Source organism: Peromyscus leucopus, chromosome X (assembly GCF_004664715.2).
Source record: "Peromyscus leucopus breed LL Stock chromosome X, UCI_PerLeu_2.1, whole genome shotgun sequence".
NCBI lineage: Eukaryota > Metazoa > Chordata > Mammalia > Rodentia > Cricetidae > Peromyscus > Peromyscus leucopus.
In genome coordinates this window covers 60,861,528-60,884,544 of record NC_051083.1, presented here as the reverse complement: position 1 = coordinate 60,884,544, position 23,017 = coordinate 60,861,528, and the positions used below count along the sequence as shown (strand labels likewise).

The following is a 23,017-nucleotide window of genomic DNA, read 5'->3' as shown; positions in this document are numbered from 1 at the left end:
CTGTATGTCAAAGCCTGAGAATGTAATGCATGTTAACCCTTTTAATTAGAATTTCCCTACCCTGTCCTTCTGTTCAATTTCCCTTCTACAATGTTACAATTTAGGTCATCCCCCACTGCTGTCCCCAGAGGCTCAAACCTAAGGCTGATCATATCCTTTTTCCTCTCTTCATATTCCTATTCCCCTGCCAATTGTCTTTGATCCCGGAAACTACTGATAACCATTTTGGTCTCTTTATAGAATTGCTGGGCACCCACTGGCTCAGAATGAACGCTGTCTACACATGTTCCTGCAGGAGGAGGCAATTGATAGGAACTACGTCCCTGGGAAGGTGCGCCAGTAGGAGTCCCTCTCACCACTTGCCCTCTACTTTATCTGCTGAAATGACATTGATTTTTACACTAAGCCTCTCTCTCTTTTTGATCTGAAGTTGGCTGCCCATCCCCTGGCCTGATAGACCGTCTTGCATTGGGCCCCTTGGTACCAGACTACACCATGTGGGCACTCTGCTAGTATCTCTTCTCTGAAGAGAGGTGGGAAACCACAGGCAGATGCTCTTTGCTTGGGGTTGGGGTGGGGGAGGGATTGGACTGGAAGGCAATTTTTGGGTATTTTACCCATGCCAGAAGGCTTAACCTTGCGGGGAGGGGGGTTTGTGCTGGTGAGGCACTGGGATATATTACTGATGCTGCAAGTCTAGGGGCTTTTTCTTATTCTTAGGTTTCACCAGGAACACTGAATAGGGAGAATCTCTGCTTTTCCTACCTGCATGAAAATTTTCCTTTAGGGGGAAGGTAGTAGAGACCCAAAACTTACTGTTTCTTCTAGGCCTGCTCCCAGTTTTCTCAGCAATTTTTTTTGGTTGGTTTTTCTCTCCCTTGTTGCTTTTCACAGCAGTAATCCTCATAGAGTTAAGCAGTCTGTTATGTGGAGCAGGGTGTATGGGTTTTATGGGCCCATCATCATGGTTACTGCAAAGTCAAGAAAGCCATAGGGTAGTAGGCTGCTCTTCTTGCCTAGCCCCTATCCCTTTATGGCTCCCTACTCTGGCTGTCTATATTTTGCTCACTAGCTAATTAGTCAGAATGGGCCAGCAATCATCCCGCCTCAATCCTTGTGACTTTATGGGTTAGCTTTGTAGGTTTTGAGGAATAAGAGCAACTTACCACTGCCAGGTGACTTCCAGAATGGTGGAGGGGGTCATGTTCTAGGTTCCTCTACATGGTAAAGAAGAACAACATCACTTTCCTCCTTCCATTCCTCCTTTTCCCATCTCATTTAGTGCTGTCCCAAGGGCAGAAACACACACACACCACAGTTTCTGATTGCTCCTAAGCACTTTGAGCTGTTGAATGGGGTTCAGAGGCAAGAGTTGTCTGCTGCCTTCCCCAGCTTGGACACAGGGTTATTGAACTGCCTGTACTTGTTTCCCATGGAACTCCAGTGTTGTTCCCAGAAACTGAAATAGGGCTAGCAGCTAGATGTAGAGTTCCCAAATCTTAGAGGCTAAAGCAGCTTCTTGATGCTGGCAACTCTCCTAGGCTATTGTTTGGAAGGTGGTGGTTTGTTTGCTGGGACCTGCTGTCAGTCCAAATGATGGGATGAGAGCAAGTAAACTCTGGTGCCAGGGAAAAGTTGGGACTCTTGGCTTAGACTCCCTATCGTGGAAGGAATTGTGTTTTCCATGTAGGTCCTTGGGGAAGAGGATTGCTCATCCTGGTGTGATCCTGGTCAGAGAGATCAGGATTAGATTTTGACATGGGTCTTGGAGCCCATCTCAGTGTTGAAGATCCTTGAGATAGATTAGCTCTCTAGCTGCTGAGCCCATGCTGGGGGCTGAGCAGCCCCTTTCCCACCTCACCAGTGTCCATGTCCTTGCTGCCTTTTGATTTGTATCCTCTGTTACAGATATTTTTTTTAAATATTTCTTCTTTCATTGTGCACAAGTGCTGAGACTCTGAGGCCCCATTTCTGCTGTGTATATATCCTGACTCGGGGCTTTTATTCAGCAAACTGTTCATTCTTCTGTCAGACAATGTCATATTCAACTCTGTTCATATTAAACCACTGTGAAGCAAGCCTCCGTTTTCCTCCTTAAGTTGTAAATTTACTATTTCCCAGTGTTGAGCGCATGCTGGGTATTGTGTAGAAGTCATGCAACATGGCCGTTGTCCTGAGGTGATGACTAAGCTTTGCACTTATTATATTACATTACAGAAAAGCAGAATCCAGGCTGCTTGTAGTAGTTTACCTATAGTTTCTTGTAACTTACAACTAACCGACTTTGTCACATAGATAATGCATCTCCTTCCAGGAAGTAGCCATATAATATCTGTGATTTATATTTATATTTAGGTCAGATTTAGCTGATCTGATTTTTATGTTTGTGGAATTTTGCTAATTTGAGTTGAATGTATTTACATTACGTGTGTTTATATATGCTTATGTAATGTGTTATAACAGAAACATACATATAGACCCATCCTCTGGTACACCCACATATCAACAACAGTTTCTTTCATTGTCTTTTACCTCATTCGAAGTTGCTTCATTGTGTTGTTTTTCAAACAGATTTGATGCAGACAGAAAGGTGGGTAAAATCCTGAGAACTTCTGATGGGTCTGTGTTTTCATCTAACTAATATGGTCTTGTACAGAATGGGTTCCAGGAAGGTTGGGATGAGGGAGGTAGGAATCTTGTCATTTGGTAAATTAAAGATAGTTTTAGAGCTGGACGTGATAGCACATGCTTGTAATCCCATCATGTGAGAGGTGGAGGCAGGAGGATCAGGAGTTCATGGCCAGCCTTCATTACATGGTGAATTTGAGGCCAACCTGGTCGCCCTAGAAAACCTACTTTTCATCTATTTTAAAATGAAACAATGGTATAGAAAATGATGTGTTCAAAAGATGAGGATGTTACAGAGACCTAAGAGTGATACTTGGTTTTAAATAGAAGAGTCAGCTGAAGTAAAGAAGTTAAGTAATTTTTGATCATTAGAGAATGAGATGAATAAAAGATTTCTGAGGGAGTAGGAAGAATAGGTATTTCTGTGAGATAAAGGAAAGGAGTGATCAAGAGATACAGCCTTCATAGGCAGCAGTATTACAGGATGAACTGGAGAATAACTAGAAAAGGTGGCTATAAAATAAAGAACTAACAATGTTTTAGATAGCTAGTATTCAGCTAGGTAGGTGTAGGGTAGGGTAATCAAAATACAAGTAAGATGAGTGAGTACATTCTATTTCTTCATAGACTTCACGAATCAAGAGCTCTCGATGTAAGACAAAACTGAGAGATAAATATGAAAGATGAGGTTCACGATAGCTAATTAATTATTCCCTTTCCCTACTTACTCTCTTATCTGAGACAGGTTTCATTTTGTAGCCCATGCTTGCCTGGAACTTGTGATCCTCCTGTCTCTGCCTTCTGGGTGATAGCATTGTATGGGTGATTTCCTTTTATTATTAATTTTAATTTTCAACAAGTTCAATTTTCTCTTTTTGGAGGAAAATTGGCCATTTTAAACACAGTCACTAGGTCCTCTAAGAACCTTAAATCCAAGTCCTCTTTCCCATCCAATGAGTCTTTACTACTAATAAATCCCCTTTTTTCATTGCTCAGAAAGATTCAACTTTATATTGGCTTTTAGGAGAGAGAGAGGCTAAGAATGAATCTTACGCATAGTTAGACCTAAAAGAAGCCTACATCTTAACATTCCAAAGATGCCTTACCTGCCCTTTGACCTATTGGAGATGAGAAGTTGAGCTAGTGAAGGTGGGAGAGGTGGACACCAACAGGCTTCACAGGATTTTCTATGCTATGTAGCCTAGGTGAGACACGGCTCTGTTGAAATACTTGGTGTAGTAATGTCAACAGAATCACCTGCTGTGCTAATTTAGACCAGCTGCTCACTGAAGTGGCTATTTCTTCCTGGCCTTGTGGGCTGTTGAGTCACTCCTGGTATTCTCTTAGGCACAATAACCATTCGGATTTTTCTTCACTTGGTTTTTTAACCTTTTTATTTTTATAATTCTGAAATTTTCAAAGTCTTCATTTGTGCCTAAGCAGGGAGTCTAAAACTGAGTACTCCTTTAATTATAGCTAAAAGTTAGGTGGTCGTTACTCTGATTATACATAGTATAATTAAACTAGTAATTAAACTTTTATTTTTTTGAGATGGGTCAGGTAGCTGAAGCTGGCCTTGAACTTGCTATGTAGCTCCTGATCTGATTCCATTCTCAAATGCTGCCATTACAGGCTTGTGTTACCACACCTGGCTTTTTTTTTTTTAATTTATTTTTTATTTTTTTAGACAGTCTCACTTTGTACCTCAGGATGACCTATAACTCACTATTTACAGGTTAGGCTCAAACTCATGGGTGATACTTCTGTCTCAGCCTTCTGAATGCAGGACTCAAGTCACCATGCCCAACTTCATGAATAATTTAGTTTGTGGTTCTTTGCTTTTCCCCTTCTGACCACCCACCAGGCATCATTCATCTTTTCTTTTTTTGACTTGCTTATATTGGCTTATATTTGTCTTCTTAATTTTATTTTTAGATTTTTCTTTCCTACTCCCCTGTGTGTGTGTGTGTCTGTCTATACTTTTTTTTTTAAAAAAGATACTCATTTTTATATAAAACATACAAATGAGGAATAATTACAATTGTCTGTCTATGCTTTAAAAAATAGATACTCATTCTTATATAAAACATACAAAGTAGGAATAATTATCAATATCATGAAAGGATTCTTTAAACCCTTTGAGGGCTCCTTTAAATAGGTGGTTTCTATGGTGGCTTTATTTATTTGTCTGTTTTTGACTGTCTTACTCTGTAACATTGGCTAGCTTCAAACTCATTATGTAGCCCCGGTTGGCCTTGAACTCTCAAGAATCCTCTGGCTTAGCCTCTTGAGTGCTGCCATTTACTGTTGTATGCCAGCATGTCTGGCTCTTCTCTAGTGGTTTCAAATGTTTGTATTAGATAGAAATTCCTTTACCTAGAGAAATTGAAGATAAAGGGTTAAGATGGTTAACAGGAACTGTCAGCTAAAGATAGGTTAAAAATTAGGAGAAGAGGGCTGGAGAGATGGCTCAGGGATAAAAGCATTTGTTGCTCTTGCAGAGAACCCTGATTTAGTTTCCAGCACCTATATGATGGCTTGCAACCATCTGTAACCCCAGTTCCAGGGGACCTGATGCTCTTTTCTGACCTCCATGGGCACCAGGCACGCCTGTGGTGCACATTTATGCAGACAAAACATTCACATAAGAGAAAACAAATCTTTGGGTTGGAGAGATGGCTCAGTGAGTAAGAGCACTGGCTGTTCTTCCAGAGGACCCTGGTTCAATTCCCAGCATCCACATGGCAGCTTGCAGCCATCTATAACCATCTATAACCCCAGTCCCAGGGGATCCCGCATCCTCTTCTGGCTTCCACTGTTACTGCTTTCACATGGTGTAGTACACTCACAAAAGCACACAGAAATAAATTTAAATAAATAAATAAATAAATAAATAAATATTTTTTTTAAAATTAGGAGAAAACTAGTTAACAAAATAATTGGTAGAAATTTTATCCATGTGTTTCTTTTTAAGAAAATGTTATATCAGTAATGCTTTTTTGTCTAGTTGCAGTAAGCTCTTAAAATTTTTGCTAACAAGTACACACATTTTAGTTTGTTATATATTTTTATTCTAAAATACAATAACTTTTTTCTGAGAGTCAGCTTTTCAAGGCTGTGGTAATGGTATACATTTTTTTTTTTTATATAGGACTGCACTATGTAACCCTGGCTGGTCTGGAACTCCCTATGTAGACCAAGCTAACCTCAAACTCACAGAGATATGCCTCCCCAGTGCTGGGATTAAAGGGGTACACCACCACATCTAGCTACGTTTTCATTTCCCTATGTATTTTTGTTCTAACATTTAAATACAGTGACATCTAATATTTAGGAGACAAGAATATTTCATACTATGTCATCAGAATGAAGACTCAGGAAAATCTGAAAGGAAGTAGAAAGAATACCAGGGCTGGAATAGAAACTGACTTCTGGATCTGGCTGTGGTGGGCTAGAGGACCTTAGGTGAATTGTTTCATGACTTCAGACTTTTTGTTTTCAACTATAAAATGAAGATATTTGATTGAATGATCATAGATATTTAACTGAGTTTATAGTTGCCCTAATTTTAACTTAAATTTTCTAGATGAAAAATTTTGGTAGTAGTAACTTACATGGAGTTGCATGTGTGTCTGTGTGTCTTTTGAGACAGAGTCGTGCTATGGAGACCATGATAACCTTGAACTTTCAGTGATTCTCCTTTCCATGGTTGTAATTACAAGCATATGCCACTACACCCAGCTATGGAGTTATTCTTATTTAAATTATATAAATTATAACTCTCTTGATTTGATTACAAAAGAGTCTCTTTTGTTAAAATAGTATATTGTAAAATTCAAAAGCAGTTTATGTAAATAGGCAAAATTTAAACAAAACAAGCATATAAAGTAAAAAGTGAAAGATTTTTTTCCACATTCTTTCCTATTCCCATTCTCTAAAAATGTCTTTTAACTGGTGTATGCTAAAGCTCCCTTTCCCTTCTCCCTCTCCACTCTGTCCTCATACATAAACATAAAGGAACATCCGCACATATGTATAGTTTTTAAAAATAGGACGTTGTTTTACTACTATGCAAATGAATATGAATATACTGTGTATTTCTTGCATTAATACATGGACACTTCATTTAGAAAAATGAAAAGAAAAATAATGGTATAACATTCAATAGTATAGCTTTATTACAATTTAACAATTCACCTATTGATTGGGAACTTGCCTCCAATCATTCACTGTTATAAATACTACATTTAATCTTTCTCCTGTATCTAAGTATTTCTGTAGGATAGATTTTGAGAGAAGGAATTGCTAAGTCAAAGAGTGGTGCAGTTTGTACTTTGATAGCTACAGCTAAATTACTTTTTTGAGACAGGGCTCTCTCTGTGAAGTCCTGGCTGGCTGGGAACTCACAGGAATCTACCTACCTTCCAAGTGCTGGTTTTAAAGGCGTGCACCACCAAGCTGGGCTAAATTACTTTCTTTAAGAGTATAGTTTAGCTGGGCAGTGGTAGCACACATCTTTAATCCCAGCACTTGGGAGGCAGAGCCAGGTGGATCTCTGTGAGTCTGAGGCCAGCCTGGTCTACAGAGTAAGATCCAGGACAGGCACCAAAACTACACAGAGAAATCCTGTCTTGAAAAAACAAAAAAAAAATCGAGTATAGTTTAGACTCCCTTCACAAATATCAAATGACTGTTTCTGCTGATCCCCTCAGATGAGGAAATTAATGTTTCCTCACAAAAATTTTCCCTGCTAAACAGGGTACAAATTTAAATAATCTACAGTTATCAAAGGTATTTAGTGAAAATGTTGTTTTCATGATTCTAATTTGGATTTCCTGATGCGTTTAGTTGTAATGATACCCACTGTTAGGAGTTTACAAGTTTCCCCACACATTTCATTTTGATCATTCTAGAAGCAGTATCTTTCTGTCAGTTAAAGATCCTCACCACTTAAACAAATTCAGTTACCACTTTTAAGTTAAGAGCCCTGAATAGTCCTATTTTTTCCCACTAGCCTTTGGGGGACAATAAAATTCATTAGTCCATTGGCAATGCAATCTTGTATGAGGTACTCTTAAGACCAGTTCTGTCTTAGATTAGCACCACTCAGGACAAGTTCAGAGCAACTCCCATGGATCCACATGGAAATATACTTTGCTCTTGGATCCAGCTTGGACCTCTTCTTTTGTTATTTTTCCTAGATCCAAACCTTAAATTCTGGGAGGGGACCAAGAAAACATGTTGATTTAAATAGGAGGCCACATTACAAGATCCCACTCTTCTGGTTGGCTGTATGTCAATCAGAAATGAGCAAGCCTGTAGTTATTTGTATGCTGTGGAAGCACATTTCCTCTCCTGATTGGTCTCTTAATGGAGGGAAGGACCACAGGAAGCCACTGGTATGGGAAGCCAATGGGAATGCTGTGATGCTGCTTTTGGAAGTGAAGGCCTGCCTAACTTCTGTGGCTGAATTAGTAATGGCCTGCCCACAGCCTGAACACCCTTCACAGTCTCACACTTTACATGTGTCTCAGAGTTGTCACCTGTTTTGACACAGTTGACTCAGGTTATACAGGTTTTATGGCTGTTAGATGAAGTCCTCCCTAGCCTGGCTGTACATCAAGGCCAACTTGGAGCTCTCCCTTTCACTTGGTTGCTGAGGTCCTGGGTCTGAGCAAAGGGGTATTAGCTGGCATATTTGACCTTCCTTGCTACAACATCACCACAGGATTCTCGATGGAAGCAGGAAAGGCCACAAAAGCTGGAGACTGAAGATCTTTGTACTAAATCCATTGGAAGAACAGATGTCTGACCTAGAAAGTGTCCATTCCTGTGCTACCATTTCAGCCAGTCCTCTGTCATCTGATTGTACTCTGTGCACCTTTCTACACACACACACACACACATCAGTTTACCATAGAAAATCCATTGTGTTATGTTTTTATTTCCACAAATTACCGTGCTTTAAGTTCTCATTCAGTGTTTTGGAAATGTTATTTACTAGATTCATTAAATGTAACACAGTATACACAATATGCCATAGTATAACTATAAATGGTTATTTAACTTTTTTCTTATTGATAGACTACTGGATTGTTTTAACTTTATTATTACTTTTACAAACAATAGTGGTGTGGCCATTCTTTATTTGACTCTTCATCTTCTCAAACTGTGATCGCAGGACTCCATTGAAAAATAAATTTTCTGGGCTGGAGAGATGGCTCAGAGGTTAAGAGCACCGACTGCTCTTCAAGAGGTCCTGAGTTCAATTCCCAGCACCCACATGATGGCTCACAACCATCTGTAATGAGATCTGGCACCCTCTTCTGTATACATAATAAATAAATAAATCTTAAAAAAAAGAAAAATAAATTTTCTAAAGTCAAGAATTAGAAGAATAAAATTGACATTTGTTTTGTAAGTTACATTGATATCTGCCCTAGTAAGAGACAACTAAGTTCTCATATCTGCTTCTGCCTTTAATCTTTCTATTGTTTCCATTGAAATATATCACATATTGCAAAAATATGTATATATGTATGCACATATATTATGTATAATAATATTCACTGTTTTAACTTTTTTTGAGATGGGGTCATGCTGTATAGCCTTGGCTGGCCTGCCACTTGCTATATAAACCAGGCTGACCTCAAACTCGTGGCAATCCTGATGTCTAGTCTTCCAAGCCCTTAGATTACAGGCGTGTGTCACTACACATTTTGTTGTTGTTTGTTTGTTTTGTTTTTATGTTTTTTTGAAACATGATATTACTATATGACCCTATGTGGTTCAAACCCACTGTGTAGACCAGGCTGGGCTTGAATATACAGCAGTCCTCCTGCCTCTGCCTTCCAGCTGCTGGAATTACAGATATGTGTCCTGTGCCTGGCTGTCCTAACCATTTTTAAGTGGCATTAAGCATGTCTGCATTGTTGTGCAGCCATTACCACCATATATCCCAATACTTTTTTTCATCTTTCCACTTTAAACTCAGTAGCTTCCCATTACCCCTGGCAAACACCATCCTTTCTGTCTCTTTGAATTTGACAATCATAAGTATCCATAAATGGAATAGTTCTTAGGCTTCTGTTATTGCGTTTTTATTTGTGTATGTGCACACTTCTGAGTGCTGTAGCATGTGTAGGGGTCAGAGGGAAGCTTGCAGGGTCAGTTCTCTCCTTCTACCATGTAGGTCTTGGAATTGAACTCAGGTGGTCAGGCTTGGTGGCAAGTGCCTTTACATGCTGAGCCATCTCACTCACCCTTAATTATCTTTTTTGTGACTGGCTTCTTTCACTTTAGCATAAAATCATCTATGATGCAGCACATGTCAGAATGCCTTTTCTTTTAAAGGCTGGATAATTTTCCATTCATTCCCCATCCCATTTTGTTAGTTCATATGCTGAGGACACTTAAATTGTTTTCATTTATTTTAATTAAAAATGTAACTATATCTATCTATTTATTTATTTTTGGGTGTGTGTGTACATGAATGTGCATGCTGTGGATTGTTGTGTATGTAGGTCAGAGGACAACTTGTGGAAGTTGGTTCCCTGGTTCCAGTATATGGATCCTGGGGATTGAACTCAGATTGTCAGGCTTGGCAGCAAGCACCTTTAACCTGCTAAGATGACTCACAACCTCTATTTTTTAAAATTTATGCGTGTGTCATATGTATGTATATGGGGGGTGTCAGAGAACAACCTTTAGGTGTCATCCTTAAGAACTCTTTCCCCTCTTTTTTTTTTTTTTGAGCTGAGGATCAATCCCTGGGCCTTGTGCTTGCTAGGCAAGCGCTCAACCACTGAGCTAAATCCCCAACCCATAATATCTTTATTGATTTTGTTTTGTTTTGTTTGTTTTTTGTTTTTCAAGGCAGGGTTTCTCTGTGTAGCTTTGGAGCCTGTCCTGGAACTCGCTCTGTAGCCCAGGCTGGCCTCGAACTCACAGAGATCTGCCTGCCTCTGCCTCCCAAGTGCTAGGATTAAAGTCATACACCACCACTGCCCGGCCCCCCTCCTTTTTAAAAATGCTCGATAAATAAGTATATTTCCTTAAGACCTCTGCCTAACATATGTTTATGTTTAAAAAGTGATGATGAACATAAAAATAATTAAAAAAAACCAAGCTGCTCTCAAAGTATCCCATTGTTTTACCAAGCACATATGACTATTTGACTGAACTGTGGACTTACCTTCTCTAAGTTAGTCCCCATGTCAAAATTATCACCCTTTAACTTAAAAGAAACATGTTAGATGATAAAGATATGTGTCTCCAGAGGCGTTTAACCGTTATTCTGCAAATCAAGAGTGTTTTCAATACATTCAGTTGGAGACTCAAGCCTGGTAAGACTTCTGCTTATAGTCAGCCTGTACTGCAGAAGACACTCAATGCAAGATTTGCCTGAAGTTTTCTGCTCTCACACATTCATAGTTTCTACTCAAATGTTAGAGTCTTAGCTTTTCTTCAATTTTAACGTAAATCACCTATGTTTTCAGGCTTCCTATGTCCCTGTCAAAAGCTGTGATGGAGGGCTGGGTGTGGTGGCAGCCCTTGGGAAGCACAGGCAGTTGGATATCTGTAAGTTCGAGGCCAGCCTGGTCTACAGAGTGAGCGCCAGGACTACACAGAGAAGCCCTGTCTTGAAAAACCAAAGGGGGAAAAAAAAAGCTGTGATGGTGTTTTTTGTCACTTTGCAGTTAATAGGTTAATGGAACCCTCAGAGACTTCAGGTTTTATTCCTGTTTTCCACACTTAACTATCAAGGGATTCTTCTCAAAATATCTACATGAGTCAATCTGCACTTTAAGGCTGCCTCTCTCTTTCCCCCCCCTTTTTTTTATTTTTGAAATTGTAATTACATAATTTCTCCCTTGCCTTTCCTCCCATACACCCCTTTTTGCTTTCTTTGAAATTCATGGCCTTTTTTCATTAATAGTTGTTACATACATGTATGTATGCATACACACATATCTTCCTAAATACACAAATACAACCTGCTCAGTCTGTATTGTATGTATGTTTTCAGGGCTGACCATTGGTATCGGATAACAAATTGGTGTGCTCTTCTCTGGGGAAGACTATTTCTCCTCCTCCCAGAATTCCTTAATTGCCTGTAGTTCTTTGTGTAGGGTTGATGTCTCATGAGCAGACACCCCCCCCAGTCCACTTTGGCATGTCTATTGTTGTCCTTGTTCAGCTCATGTTAAGGCAGCCGTGTTGGTAAGACTTTACAGGTGTAGCTTCTGCCATTACTAGGAGACACAGTCTTATGGCAAAACCCCTGGTACTCTCTCTAGCTCCTAAAGTCTTTCCTCCCCATTCTTCCATAGTGTTCCCTGAGCCTTAAGTGCAGGAGTGTTTTGTAGATGTATCCATTAGGACTTGGCTCCACAACTCTGGGTTTTGATTGGTTGTGTTTTTCTGTAGTGGCCTCTGTCTGTTGGCAAAGAGAAGTTTCCTTGATGACCCTTTTGAGATATGGTCTCGCTTTGGCCTAGAACTCAACCAATTAAGGTAGAATAACTGGCCAGCAGGTCCAAGGGATCCTCCTGTCCTCCCGCCCCCCCCCAGCCCTGCAATTATAAGTATGCACCACCATGCCTGGCCTTTTTAGGTGGGTCCTCAGGCTTGCAAGGCAAGTAAATACTGACAGAAGTATCTTCCCAGACTTTTTTCCATTTGTGGGCCATTATGACTCAACTACAAGGAGATAGATAAAACAATTGATGAAAATATTTTTTTTTTGGTACAGGGTCTTATGTAGCCCAGTCTGACCTTGAACTCACTTTGTAGTCACTTACCAAGAGCTAGGATTGAGGTACATGCTACCATACCTGATTTATGTGGTCTTGGCTGTTGAACCTGGCCTCATACATACTCTATATGCTTAGAGAAGCATACTATCAACCAAACTATATCCCCAGCCCCGAGGAAAAGCATTTAAAAACTTATTTTCAGATAGGGTCTTAATATGTAGCCCTGGTGGCTGTTACCATGAAGACCAGGATGGCCTTGAATTCACAGAAATGTGTGCCTCTGCTTCCCTAGTGATGGAATTAAAGGCGTGTGCTACCACATAGGACTAAAAACTTTTTAATGTATTTATCCTTTGAGAATTTCATACATGTATACAATGTATTTTGGTTATAACCTCCATTCACTCTCCTCTCTTCAACCTCCCTCCAATATCCACCGTCTAAGCCCTTATTCTTTTTTTTTTTTTTTTTAAATAACCCACTGAGTGCAATGAATGTTGCTTTTATGTGTGTGCATGTAGGGCTATCCACTGGAATATGGGCAACCTACTGAGGGCCCTATCTCCAAAATGTCCCTCCCTTCCTCTCTCCCAGAAGTCTATTAATTCCTCAGGTAGGGATGGGGCTTCTCTAGCCCTTCCCCTGCTCATGCTGGAATGCTGACTGTCTTGGTCATGTGCAGGTCCTACAGGTAGCTATGTCTGCTGTGAGTTTATGTGTGTAATGGCCCTGTCATGTCCCTGAGGGGTGTATGTGCATGTGTGTATGCCTGTGTTCGTGCGTGCGTGCGTGCATGTGTGCATATGTGTGTGTGTGGGGGGCTGATTACTCCATAACCACTTATTTTCTGTACTTTGATCAGTTGTGTCTGTATTAACTTGCTGTCAACAGCAAAAAGAAAAATTTGATGAGGCCTGAGAGCTGCAGTAATCTATGGGTATAAAGGATTTAGAAGGCAGTTTGATATTATGTGTATTTGGCAAAATAATAGTAGTAGCTTTACCCCCTAGGGCCTATGACCTCCCCAGCTATTCATTCTTGGCTAAGTTTATAGTACAAGCATGAATGCCTTCCCATAGAGCAGTCCTTGAATCCAATTAGCTTAAAAACTCTTGTAATTCTGAGGGTCAAGTATTTATCCAGTACAAGGTTGTTCTGAGTGATTTTTTTTAGTTTTATACGTAGTGTATTCTTTGACGATTTTATACATGTCTATAATACAGTTCAGTCACATTTACTCTCCCACTAAGTTTTAACCTGTTCTTGAAACTTTTTAGAATTGGGTTTTGTAAATGATATATTTGTGCCTTGAAATGTTTTTCTAAATAGGTAATTAATTGTCCCAACATTTTTCTCAGTGATTTGAAATCCCATCTATATCATATACTGAATCTTATTATATACCTGAGTCTGTTTCTGGATCACTTATTTTGTTTTGCCAACATCACACTTTTCAAATGACTACTTTAGGTTTGTTTCTTTTTCTTTGACCCATAGTTTTTGTATGCTGACTAGGGTCTCCTCAAAATTCCATGTTCAAAGGAGTGTGTACCACCATGTCCAGCTTGCTATGAATTTGAAATGTGGCAAAGTCTTCCTTTGTTTTTCAGACATTTCTTTTTTCTTTTCTTTTCTTTTCTTTTTTCTTTCTTTCTTTTTTTTTTGAGACAGGGTTTCTCTGTGTAGCTTTGTGCCTTTTCTGGAACTTGCTTTGGAGACCAGGCTAGCCTCGAACTCACAGAGATCCACCTGCCTCTGCCTCCCGAGTGCATGCGCCACCACCGCCCAGCAGACATTTCTTTAATAATTTTTAGAAACAGCTAAATATTCCACAGAAAATCATACTGTTTTTGGTTTTTTTTGTTGTTGTTGTTTGTTTTGTTTTGTTTTTGAGACAGGTTTCTCTGTGTAGCCCTGACCATTCTGGAACTTGCTCTGTAGGCCAGGCTGGCGTGGAACTCACAGAGATCTGCCTGCCTCTGTATCCTGAGTGCTGAGATCAAAGGTGTGCGCCAGCACTGCCCAGCTTTTTAAAGATTATATTGAGTTGTCACCTTAATTTTGAGAAAATAGATGTCCTTACATTGTAGAGTTTGCCTGACCACAGGACTGTAGTAGAGTCCTCAGTTTAATCAGGACTTGGTAATGATATGTCTCTCCTTTCATTTAGACTTCTATATTTTGTAATACCATGTTTACTCACCTGTCTGTCTCATCTAAACTCTCATGGATCTTTTTGTTTCATTTGTGTATTTACAATGTCTGGCATAGAATAGGTTATTCAGTAAATGATCGATGAACATTTTACACTACAGCAGTTGCTTCAGAATTTGATTAAAAACTGTGTACTCACCCCCATAGAAAAATGGACAAATATGCACAGAATTTTAAATAATACTTTAAATAATACTTAAAGGGATAAATAGACACTGTTCCTGATGTCTGTCAGGTCTGAGTGCCCCTAATCTGAAGTGAGATGCTGTATAATAGCAGTTGAATACTTTTTTGTGGAACTTGAAGGAAAGATTTAATACTCTAACACAGGCTGTCATGGAAAGCTTTATAGTAACAGATACTCTCTTTGGCGACTAGGAGATTTTGAAGGGCAGAAAAAGCATTTTAGGTAGACTGGTCCACCATCTGAAAGCCATTAATTCTACAAGCTTTGGGGGGCCATTTTTAAAATGTTTGTTATCTTTCTTAAATTCCTTTGGCTGTCTTTCTCTTACCTTTTCTGTCTTCCCTCACTGCCAATCATCCACTCACTGTTGCATCCCTTGCCAAGTATTTGCATTGTTTTTCCTTGTAGATAAGTTTCTGGATCCTAAATTTCCTCTTAATTCTTTCTACTTGCTTACTTTAACCGAAACCTGGTGTCTTAGGGGTTCTATCACTGTGATAAAACACCATGAACAAAGGCAACTTGAGGAGGAAAGGGTTTGTTTCATCTTACACTTCGCTATCAGTCCGTCATGAAGCCAGGGCAGGAACTCAAGGCAGGAACCTGGAGGCAGAAACAGAGACCATGAAGGAGCCACTACTTACTGGCTTTGCTCCCCAGGGCTTGCTCAGCCTGCTTTCTGATACAACTCATAACCATCTGCCCAGGTTTGCACCACCAACAGTGGGCTGGGCCCTCCCCCATCAATAACTAATTAAGAAAATGTCCCATGTGGTGGTGGCTCAGGGAGGCAGAGGCAGGCAGATGTCTGTGAGTTTGAAGCCAGCCTGGTCTACAGAGCAAGTTCCACAACAGCCAGGGATACACAGAAAAACCCTGTCTTGAAAAGCCAAAAAAAAAAAAAAAATGCCCCATAGATTTGCTTACAGGCCAGTCTGGTCGGGGTATTTTCTCAGTTTCTAGGTTTGTGTTGATAAAAACCAACCAGCACTCCTGGCTTCTCCCAAAGAGTTATACTCTCCCTACTGTTATGGCACTTTTCACATATGGGGTCTCACTAGGTTGCCTTAACTGATCTCTGATCTCAAACTTGTGAGCTCAGTCCTCTTGCCTCAGTCTTCCAAGTAGCCATGTCTACAGGTGTGTGGCACAAGTGGATGTAACTTGCTTCTTTTCTAATAAATATTTAGGTGGTTTTCAGCATTTTAGTTTACAAACAATGTCACAGTAAGCATCCAAATAAATGTATGTTTTTGTATATGTAAATGTGCTTATAGGATAGATTTGTAGAATTTGAACATCTGGATCTAATGCATGAACATTTAAAAATTGATAAATAAGGATGAGAGGGATAAAAGAGGGTGGGGGAGAGGATAATTAGGATATATTATATAAATTTATGGAAATTGTTAAAGAACAATATTAATTAATAAAAGTATTTGATACCTGCTGTCAATTTTTATCTTAGATGTTTGTTTTAATGTATATTATTATCAAGCATACATGAGTGTCCATTTTCTTATACTTTACCAGTACTGGAGCTTTATTAACTTGGATAAGTTTTGTTTCACAAAGAAAGTTTTTGTTTTTGTTTTTCTCTTTATTGCTTTTGCTTTCAACTCTCATATTGTAAATCTCTCCTTTTGCATTGTTTCCTCCCTCCCTCCTCTCTTTCTTTTTTCCTTCCTTCTACTCCCTTCCTATCCTTCCTTCCCCACCTCCCTTTTTGTTTTTTTGAGACAGGGTTTCTCTGTATAGCCCTGACTGTCCTGGAACTCATTGTAGATCAGATTGGCCTCAGATTTAGAGATCTGCCTGCCTCTACTTCCCAAGTGCTGGAATTAAAGGCATGTATCACCACTGCCTGGCTTTTTTGTTTTATGTTTTGTTTTTCAGGACAGGGTTTCACTGTATAGCCCTGGCTATCCTGGAAGTCTTTCTGTAGACCATGCTAGCCTCACACTCACAGAGATCTGCCTGCCTCTGCCTCCCAAGTGCTGGGATTAAAGGTGTGCGCCACCACTGCCTAGCCCCTCTTTTTAAAAACGAAAACAAACAAAAAAACAGGGTTTCATGAAGTCAGGGCTGGCCTCTAACTCAGTATGTAATAGTCATTCTTGTATTGCTATGAAGAGACATCATGACCAAGGCAACTCTGATGAAAGAAAGCATTTAATTTGGGGCTGACAGTTTCATAAGTTAGTCCATTATCATCATGGCAGGAATCATGGTGGTGTGCAGGAAGGTGCTGGAGCAGTAGCTGAGAGCTACATCCTAATCCATAGGGAGAGGAGATGGGGAGAGGGAGGGAGAGAGGAAAGAGAGAGAATGTGTGTGTGTGTGTATGTGTGTGTGTGTGTGTGTGTGTGTGAGAGAGAGAGAGAGAGAGAGAGAGAGAGAGAGAGAGAGAGAGAGAGAGAGAGAGAGAGAGAGAGAGAGAGAGAGAGCGCCTAGACCTGTCATGGGCATTTGTATGTACACCATAGTACATACAGAAAAGTCAGAGGACAACTTTTCAGGAGTCAGTTCCACATTGTTAAAGTAGGATCTCATTGTTTTTCTCACTGCCCAGCATACTCCAGGCTAGTTGGCCCAAAAGCTTCTGTCTGATTCTGTCTCTGCCTCCCACCCTGCCTTAGGGAGTGCAGGGATTACAGATGCACATCATAGCATCCAGCTTTTTATGTTGGTTCCAGGGATGGAACTCAGGTCTTCAGGTTTTTGCTACAAGTAAGTGCTTTTACCAGGGAACCATCTCCCTGGCCACCAGGATGATCTTGAGCTTCTGATCCTCCTGCCTTCACTGTTCATTTTGCTGGGATCATAGGCATGTGTTGCCCCATCCAGTTCATGTGGTTCTGGAGACTGAATCCAGGGCCTTGTACGTGGCAGGCAAGTACTCTAACTGTGCCAAATTCCCAGACCCTTACAAGTCTTACTGTAAACATACGTGTGAGGCCCTAGGTTTGATACCTAGCACTGCAAAATATTTCAATGATTTGTAAGAATCTTAAAAATATTTTCTGGGCTTAAGTACTTTGTCAGATTTATGTTTTGCAGATATTTCCTCCAACTCTGTACTTGCCTATTCATCCCCCCTCCCTCCCTCCCTGCCTTCCTTACTTCATCCATCCATCCATTCATTCATTCTTTTTTTTTTTTTTTGAGACAAGGTTTCATTATATAGTCTTGGCAGACTTGGAACTCACTATGTAGACCAGGTTGATCTCACACTCAAAAATCTGACTGTCTCTGTCTTCCAAACTGGGATTAAAGACATGCACCCTCTTCATTTTTTTTAATGGTGTTTTTTTTAAAAACATGAACTAGGCTTTAAATTTGGTAAAGTCTAATGTGTTGTGTGTGTGTGTGTGTGTGTGTGTGTGTGTGTGTGTGTGTGTGTGTGTGTATGTGTGTGTGTGTGTATTTTAAGGTATGATCTGCTATGTAGCCCAGAGCCTGCCTGCTATAGCCTTTCAAATGCTGAGGTTATAGGAATGTGCCCAACAAATTAATTTTGTTATTATTTATTGTGGGTGTGGGTCTGTACATTCCTTTACACCATGTGGCTCCTTGTCCCTTGGATTGAACTCAAATCATCAGACTTGGTAGCAGGTGCCTTTACCTGCTCAATTATCTTGCCACTTCAAATTTATCTTTTGTTTGTTTGTTTGTTTTTCGAGACACAGTTTCTCTGTGTAACAAGTTCTGGAACTCACTTTGTAGACCAGGCTGGTCTTGAACTCACAGAGATCTGCCTACTTGTGTCTCCTGGGTTCTGGGATTAAAGGCATGTGCCACCATGCCTGGCTCTTATTTTTATGACTATTGTTTTCTATGTTTTAAAACATCTTGGTCCTCAAATCTTAAAGATTACCTTTGGGCTTTCTTCTAGAAATTGGTAGGCTTAGCATTTATATGTTTAGTTTCATAATCCATTTTTATTTAGTTTCTCATATACTATAGATCAAAGCTTGTATCTTTCCATTTGAAAATCAAGTTCTAGCACTTTGTTTAAAAGACTTCCCTTTATTCTATCCAGTATTGCTTTTTAAAAGTCCGCTGACTGTATGTATACATTTATTTCTGAGTTCTCCATTCTGTTTTGATGATCTCTTTGCCTGTCAGATTCTATAGGTTTACAGTCTTAAGGTCAGGAGTACAGGTGTCAGGGGCCCAGACCCTCCAGCTGTCATTCTTCTTTTCTTTCTTGTTTTGTTCCAAGACAAGGTTTCTCTGTGTAGCCCTGCTGTCTTGGATCTCGCTCTGTAGACCAGGCTGGCCTCGAACTCACCAAGATTCTCCTGCCTCTGCCTCCCAAGTGCTGGGATTAAAGGCTTGCGCTGCCAACTGTCATTTTTCAAGATTGTTTTCAACATCTTGGGTCCTTTGCATTTCTTTTTTTAAAAACAAAATTTGTTGATCAGGGCCTGGTGGCTCACACCTTTAAAAACCATTTGTTTACATATATTTTATATTTATTATATTTATATAAATAAATATATAAAATATAAAATATATTATATATATATTTTTTTTTTCCCCCAAAGAGCTGAGGACCAAACCCAGAGCCTTGCGCTTGCTAGGCAAGCACTCTACCACTGAGCTAAATCCCCACCCTCTCTATTTTTATTTATATGTCTGTGTGTCTGTGTAAGTGTATGCCATGTGTGTGGTACCCACAGAAGCCAAAGGATAGCATCAGGTTCCCTGGAGCTGGAATTACAGACAGTTGTGAGCTGTTTGACATGGGTGCCAGGAATTGAACTCAGGTCCTCTGGAAGAGCAGGAAGCACTCTTAACCACCGAGCAAGCTCTCTAGCCTAGTCCTTTGCATTTCTCTCTCTATATATATTTTGGTTTTTTAAGGCACAGTCTCACCAATGTAGTGTAGGCTTGGCCTGGAATTCACTATGTAGCCTAGACTGACTTTAATTTTGTTTTTAGATTTGTTTCTTTTAAAGCCGTGCATGGAGGCATATGCCTTTAATTTCAGCACTTGGGAGGCAGAGGCAGGTGTCTCTGAGTTTGAGGCCAGCCTGATCTACAGAGAGAGTTCCAGGACAGCCAGGGCTACACAGAGAAATGCTGTCTTGAAGAACCAAAAAAATATTTATTTTCTGTGTATGAATGTTTTGCCTGCATATATGCATGTGCACCATATGTGTGCCTGGTGTTTGTGGAAATCAGGATCCTCTGGAACTGGAGTTACAGATGGTTGTGAATTCCCATGTGGGTGCTGGGAATTGAATACAGGTCATCTGCAAGAACAAATGGTTTCAACCACTGAACCATATCTCCAGTGCTAGACTGGCTTTTGAACTTCAAGTAATTCTCCTGATTCAGCCTTTTGAGTGCTGATATGAGTGCCCCTGTGTGTTGTCCTTTGCCCTCCATACAAGTGCCATGGTTACACACACACACACACACACACACACACACACACACACACACACACACTAGTTTTAATGTAAAATAAATGACAGTGGCAATACTTGTAAACCCATCTCTGGGTAGACAGAGATAAGAGGATGAGGAGTTCAAGGTCATCCTTTCATCTTTGGCTATACAGAGGTTTGAAGCCAGTCTAGGCTATGTGAAACCCTGTCTAAAACATACACACACACACACACACACACACACACACACACACATATAAAGTAAAAATAAAGAAGAGCAAGAAGCTCTTTTGAGACAAAGAAATTCTGGTCTTTGTGACACAAGATACCATCTTGTTTCTATTACTCAGAAGAGCCAATGTTAGTGCCTTACTAGCCTTTCTTTCTTATTTTTCTTGTTTTTCGAGACAAGGTTTCTTCAGTGTAGCCCTAGCTGTCCTGGAACTCTCTCTGTAGACCAGGCTGGCCTAAACTCACAGAGATCCACCTGCCTCTGTCTCCCAAGTGCTGGGATTAAAGGCGTGCGCCACCACTGCCTGGCCTCCTGAGCCTTTTTAAAAGCTTTTTTTGGTATGCAGTATTAAGATACATGTTTTCCTATGTGTATTGGTTCGTTCGTGCGTGCGTGCGTGCGTGTACGTACACTTGTGCACATGCTATAGGTGTGGACATCTAAGGTTGACTGGGCATCTCCCTTGATTACTTTCTCTATGTTGAAGCCCGGTCTCTCACTCAACTGGGAACTCACCAATTCTGGTTGGTCTAGCTAACTGGCTTGCTCTGGGATCCCCCGTCTCTGCCTCTGAACTGCTGGGATTACAGGTGCCTGCAGTGTCTGCCTCATTTTCTTCCATTTTGCCTAGGGATCTGAACTCCACCCTTCACACTTGTGTGGCAAGTGCTTTATTCACTGAGCTGCCTTCCTCAGCCTTTTTTGTTTGTCATAATACTGATACTTCATTTCTTCCTTTTTTTTGAGATAGTTTCTCTCTGTAGCCCTGGCTATCCTGGAACTCTCTCTGTAGACCAGGTTGGCCTCGAATTCACAGAGAACAGCCTCTCTCTGCTTCCTGAGTGCTGGGATTAAAGGTGTGTTCCACCACCATTACCACCAGGCTCTGTTTTCTTTTATTTCAGACAATATCTGTAGCCTGGGCTGGCTTCAGAATCACTATACAGCCAAGGATAACCTTGAGCTTCTGATCCTCCTGCCTCCATGTCTTGAGTCGATGGTGTGCACCAGTGTCCAGTATATGCAGTGCTGGGGATAGGACCCAGTGCTATATCCCCAGCCTGTGCTTGAGCACTTCATTATTTCAGGAAGCTGCCCTGGAGACAGTGTTCTCCATTTTGGGCAGCCTTGACATACCTTTCTGTCTGATTCATTTCCTCTATCTATTCGTCTCTTCTCGATACTAAACTCATCATTCTGGTTATTCTGTTCTGTTCATCCTTTAGTTCATTGATGCCTCACTTTGAAGATTGCCATCTAGAACATAATGCACTATTCAAGTACCTGTTCTAATCAGCAGAGAGGAGTGGGCTGATGCTTTGTTCTAGACCCTCTGCTATTGCTCATGCATACAAAGATTAGCCCCTCCCGCTGTGCCACATCAAAAGCTCTGTGGACTTAGGTCGAGCCTATAGTTAGTTAAAGTTTTAAGACTTTAACTCTGCTATGTTTATACATTCAGTACTTGAACATCTGTGGCTTAGGATCTTGTACAAGTCTTTACTTTGATCTGTTTTTTTAAATCTTGCTAAATTTATCTATCATTCCTGTTTATCAAATGTATTTGAATCCCAATATCACTCAGTTGCACTATCTTATTTTCCAGCTTATCTGTAAACTGGATTACCAAGCCATCAGTGTTTTCATACAGATAGATGTGGAAAGATACTAAAAAGGGCAGCGTGGAGCTCAAATCTTTCCAGCTTGATTATAAACTTTCTTCCATTGAAATTGGGCCATCTGATAAGGGTGGCTGCTGTTCTTCTACCCTCTTTTGCTGTTGACTACACTTTGAGCCAGTTTCTAGTCTTTTCATGGAGTCAGTGCTTTAAGATAAATAGGAAGGTCAGATTATTATAAAAGTGAGGGGAGGTGGTGGCAAGATGCCTCAGTGCATAGAGGGGCTTGCTCTTAAGCCTGAAGACCTGAGTTGGGTACCCAGAACCCACATGGTGGAAGGAGAAAACGTTTCTACAAGTTGTCCTCTGAATTTCACATCTGTGGTGTGTATGCCCTACTCTCTCTCTCTCTCTCCCTCCAAATGTCAACTAACTAACTAAATACCCCGGAAGTGATAGGGAGTTTACATAGCAAGCTTGAGGCCAGCCTGGGCTACATAGCACCTGTCTAAAATACAAAGACAGGTTTATTTAGTGACATTTCTGGAGGTTTCAAGTCCAAGTGGCATAGTGCAAGCTCTGGCAAGGTCCCCACAGTAGATGACAGAACATGTGCAACAGTAAGCACAACTTGAACCAGAAGGCAAAGAGAAGACGTTCTTGTTCCTTTTATAACAACTCTTTCAGGAACTTGAGAATCCGTGATAGACACCTGATTCCTTCAAAGGCACAGCCCAATCATCTAAGGACCTCTCACCTTTTATGGCCCTGCCTTATAAGGCTCCACACCATTTCCCAACACTTCCATTCCAACACATAAACCTTTTAGGGATGTTCAAGCCACATCCAAATCACAGCAGATAGGAAAACTATTGCCTGAAAATGAAGTTAAATAAAACATAACAGATAGAAGCAGCTATTCAAAAGACTATATCCAGTACACCCTAAGAGACACTGGAGTCTTAGAATGGAGCCAGTAT

The 23,017-nt window shown here is 40.4% G+C and overlaps 1 protein-coding gene across 1 annotated transcript in view; it reads left to right on the top strand.

The window, feature by feature from the left end:
- Snx12 (sorting nexin 12) overlaps positions 1-23,017 on the top strand; it is an 80,154-nt gene that overhangs the window by 8,458 nt on the left and 48,679 nt on the right. The window contains exon 4 of the mRNA XM_028892097.2: positions 241-331. Within this exon, the coding sequence (XP_028747930.1) occupies positions 241-331 (91 nt within the window). The remainder of the gene's footprint in view (positions 1-240; positions 332-23,017) is intronic.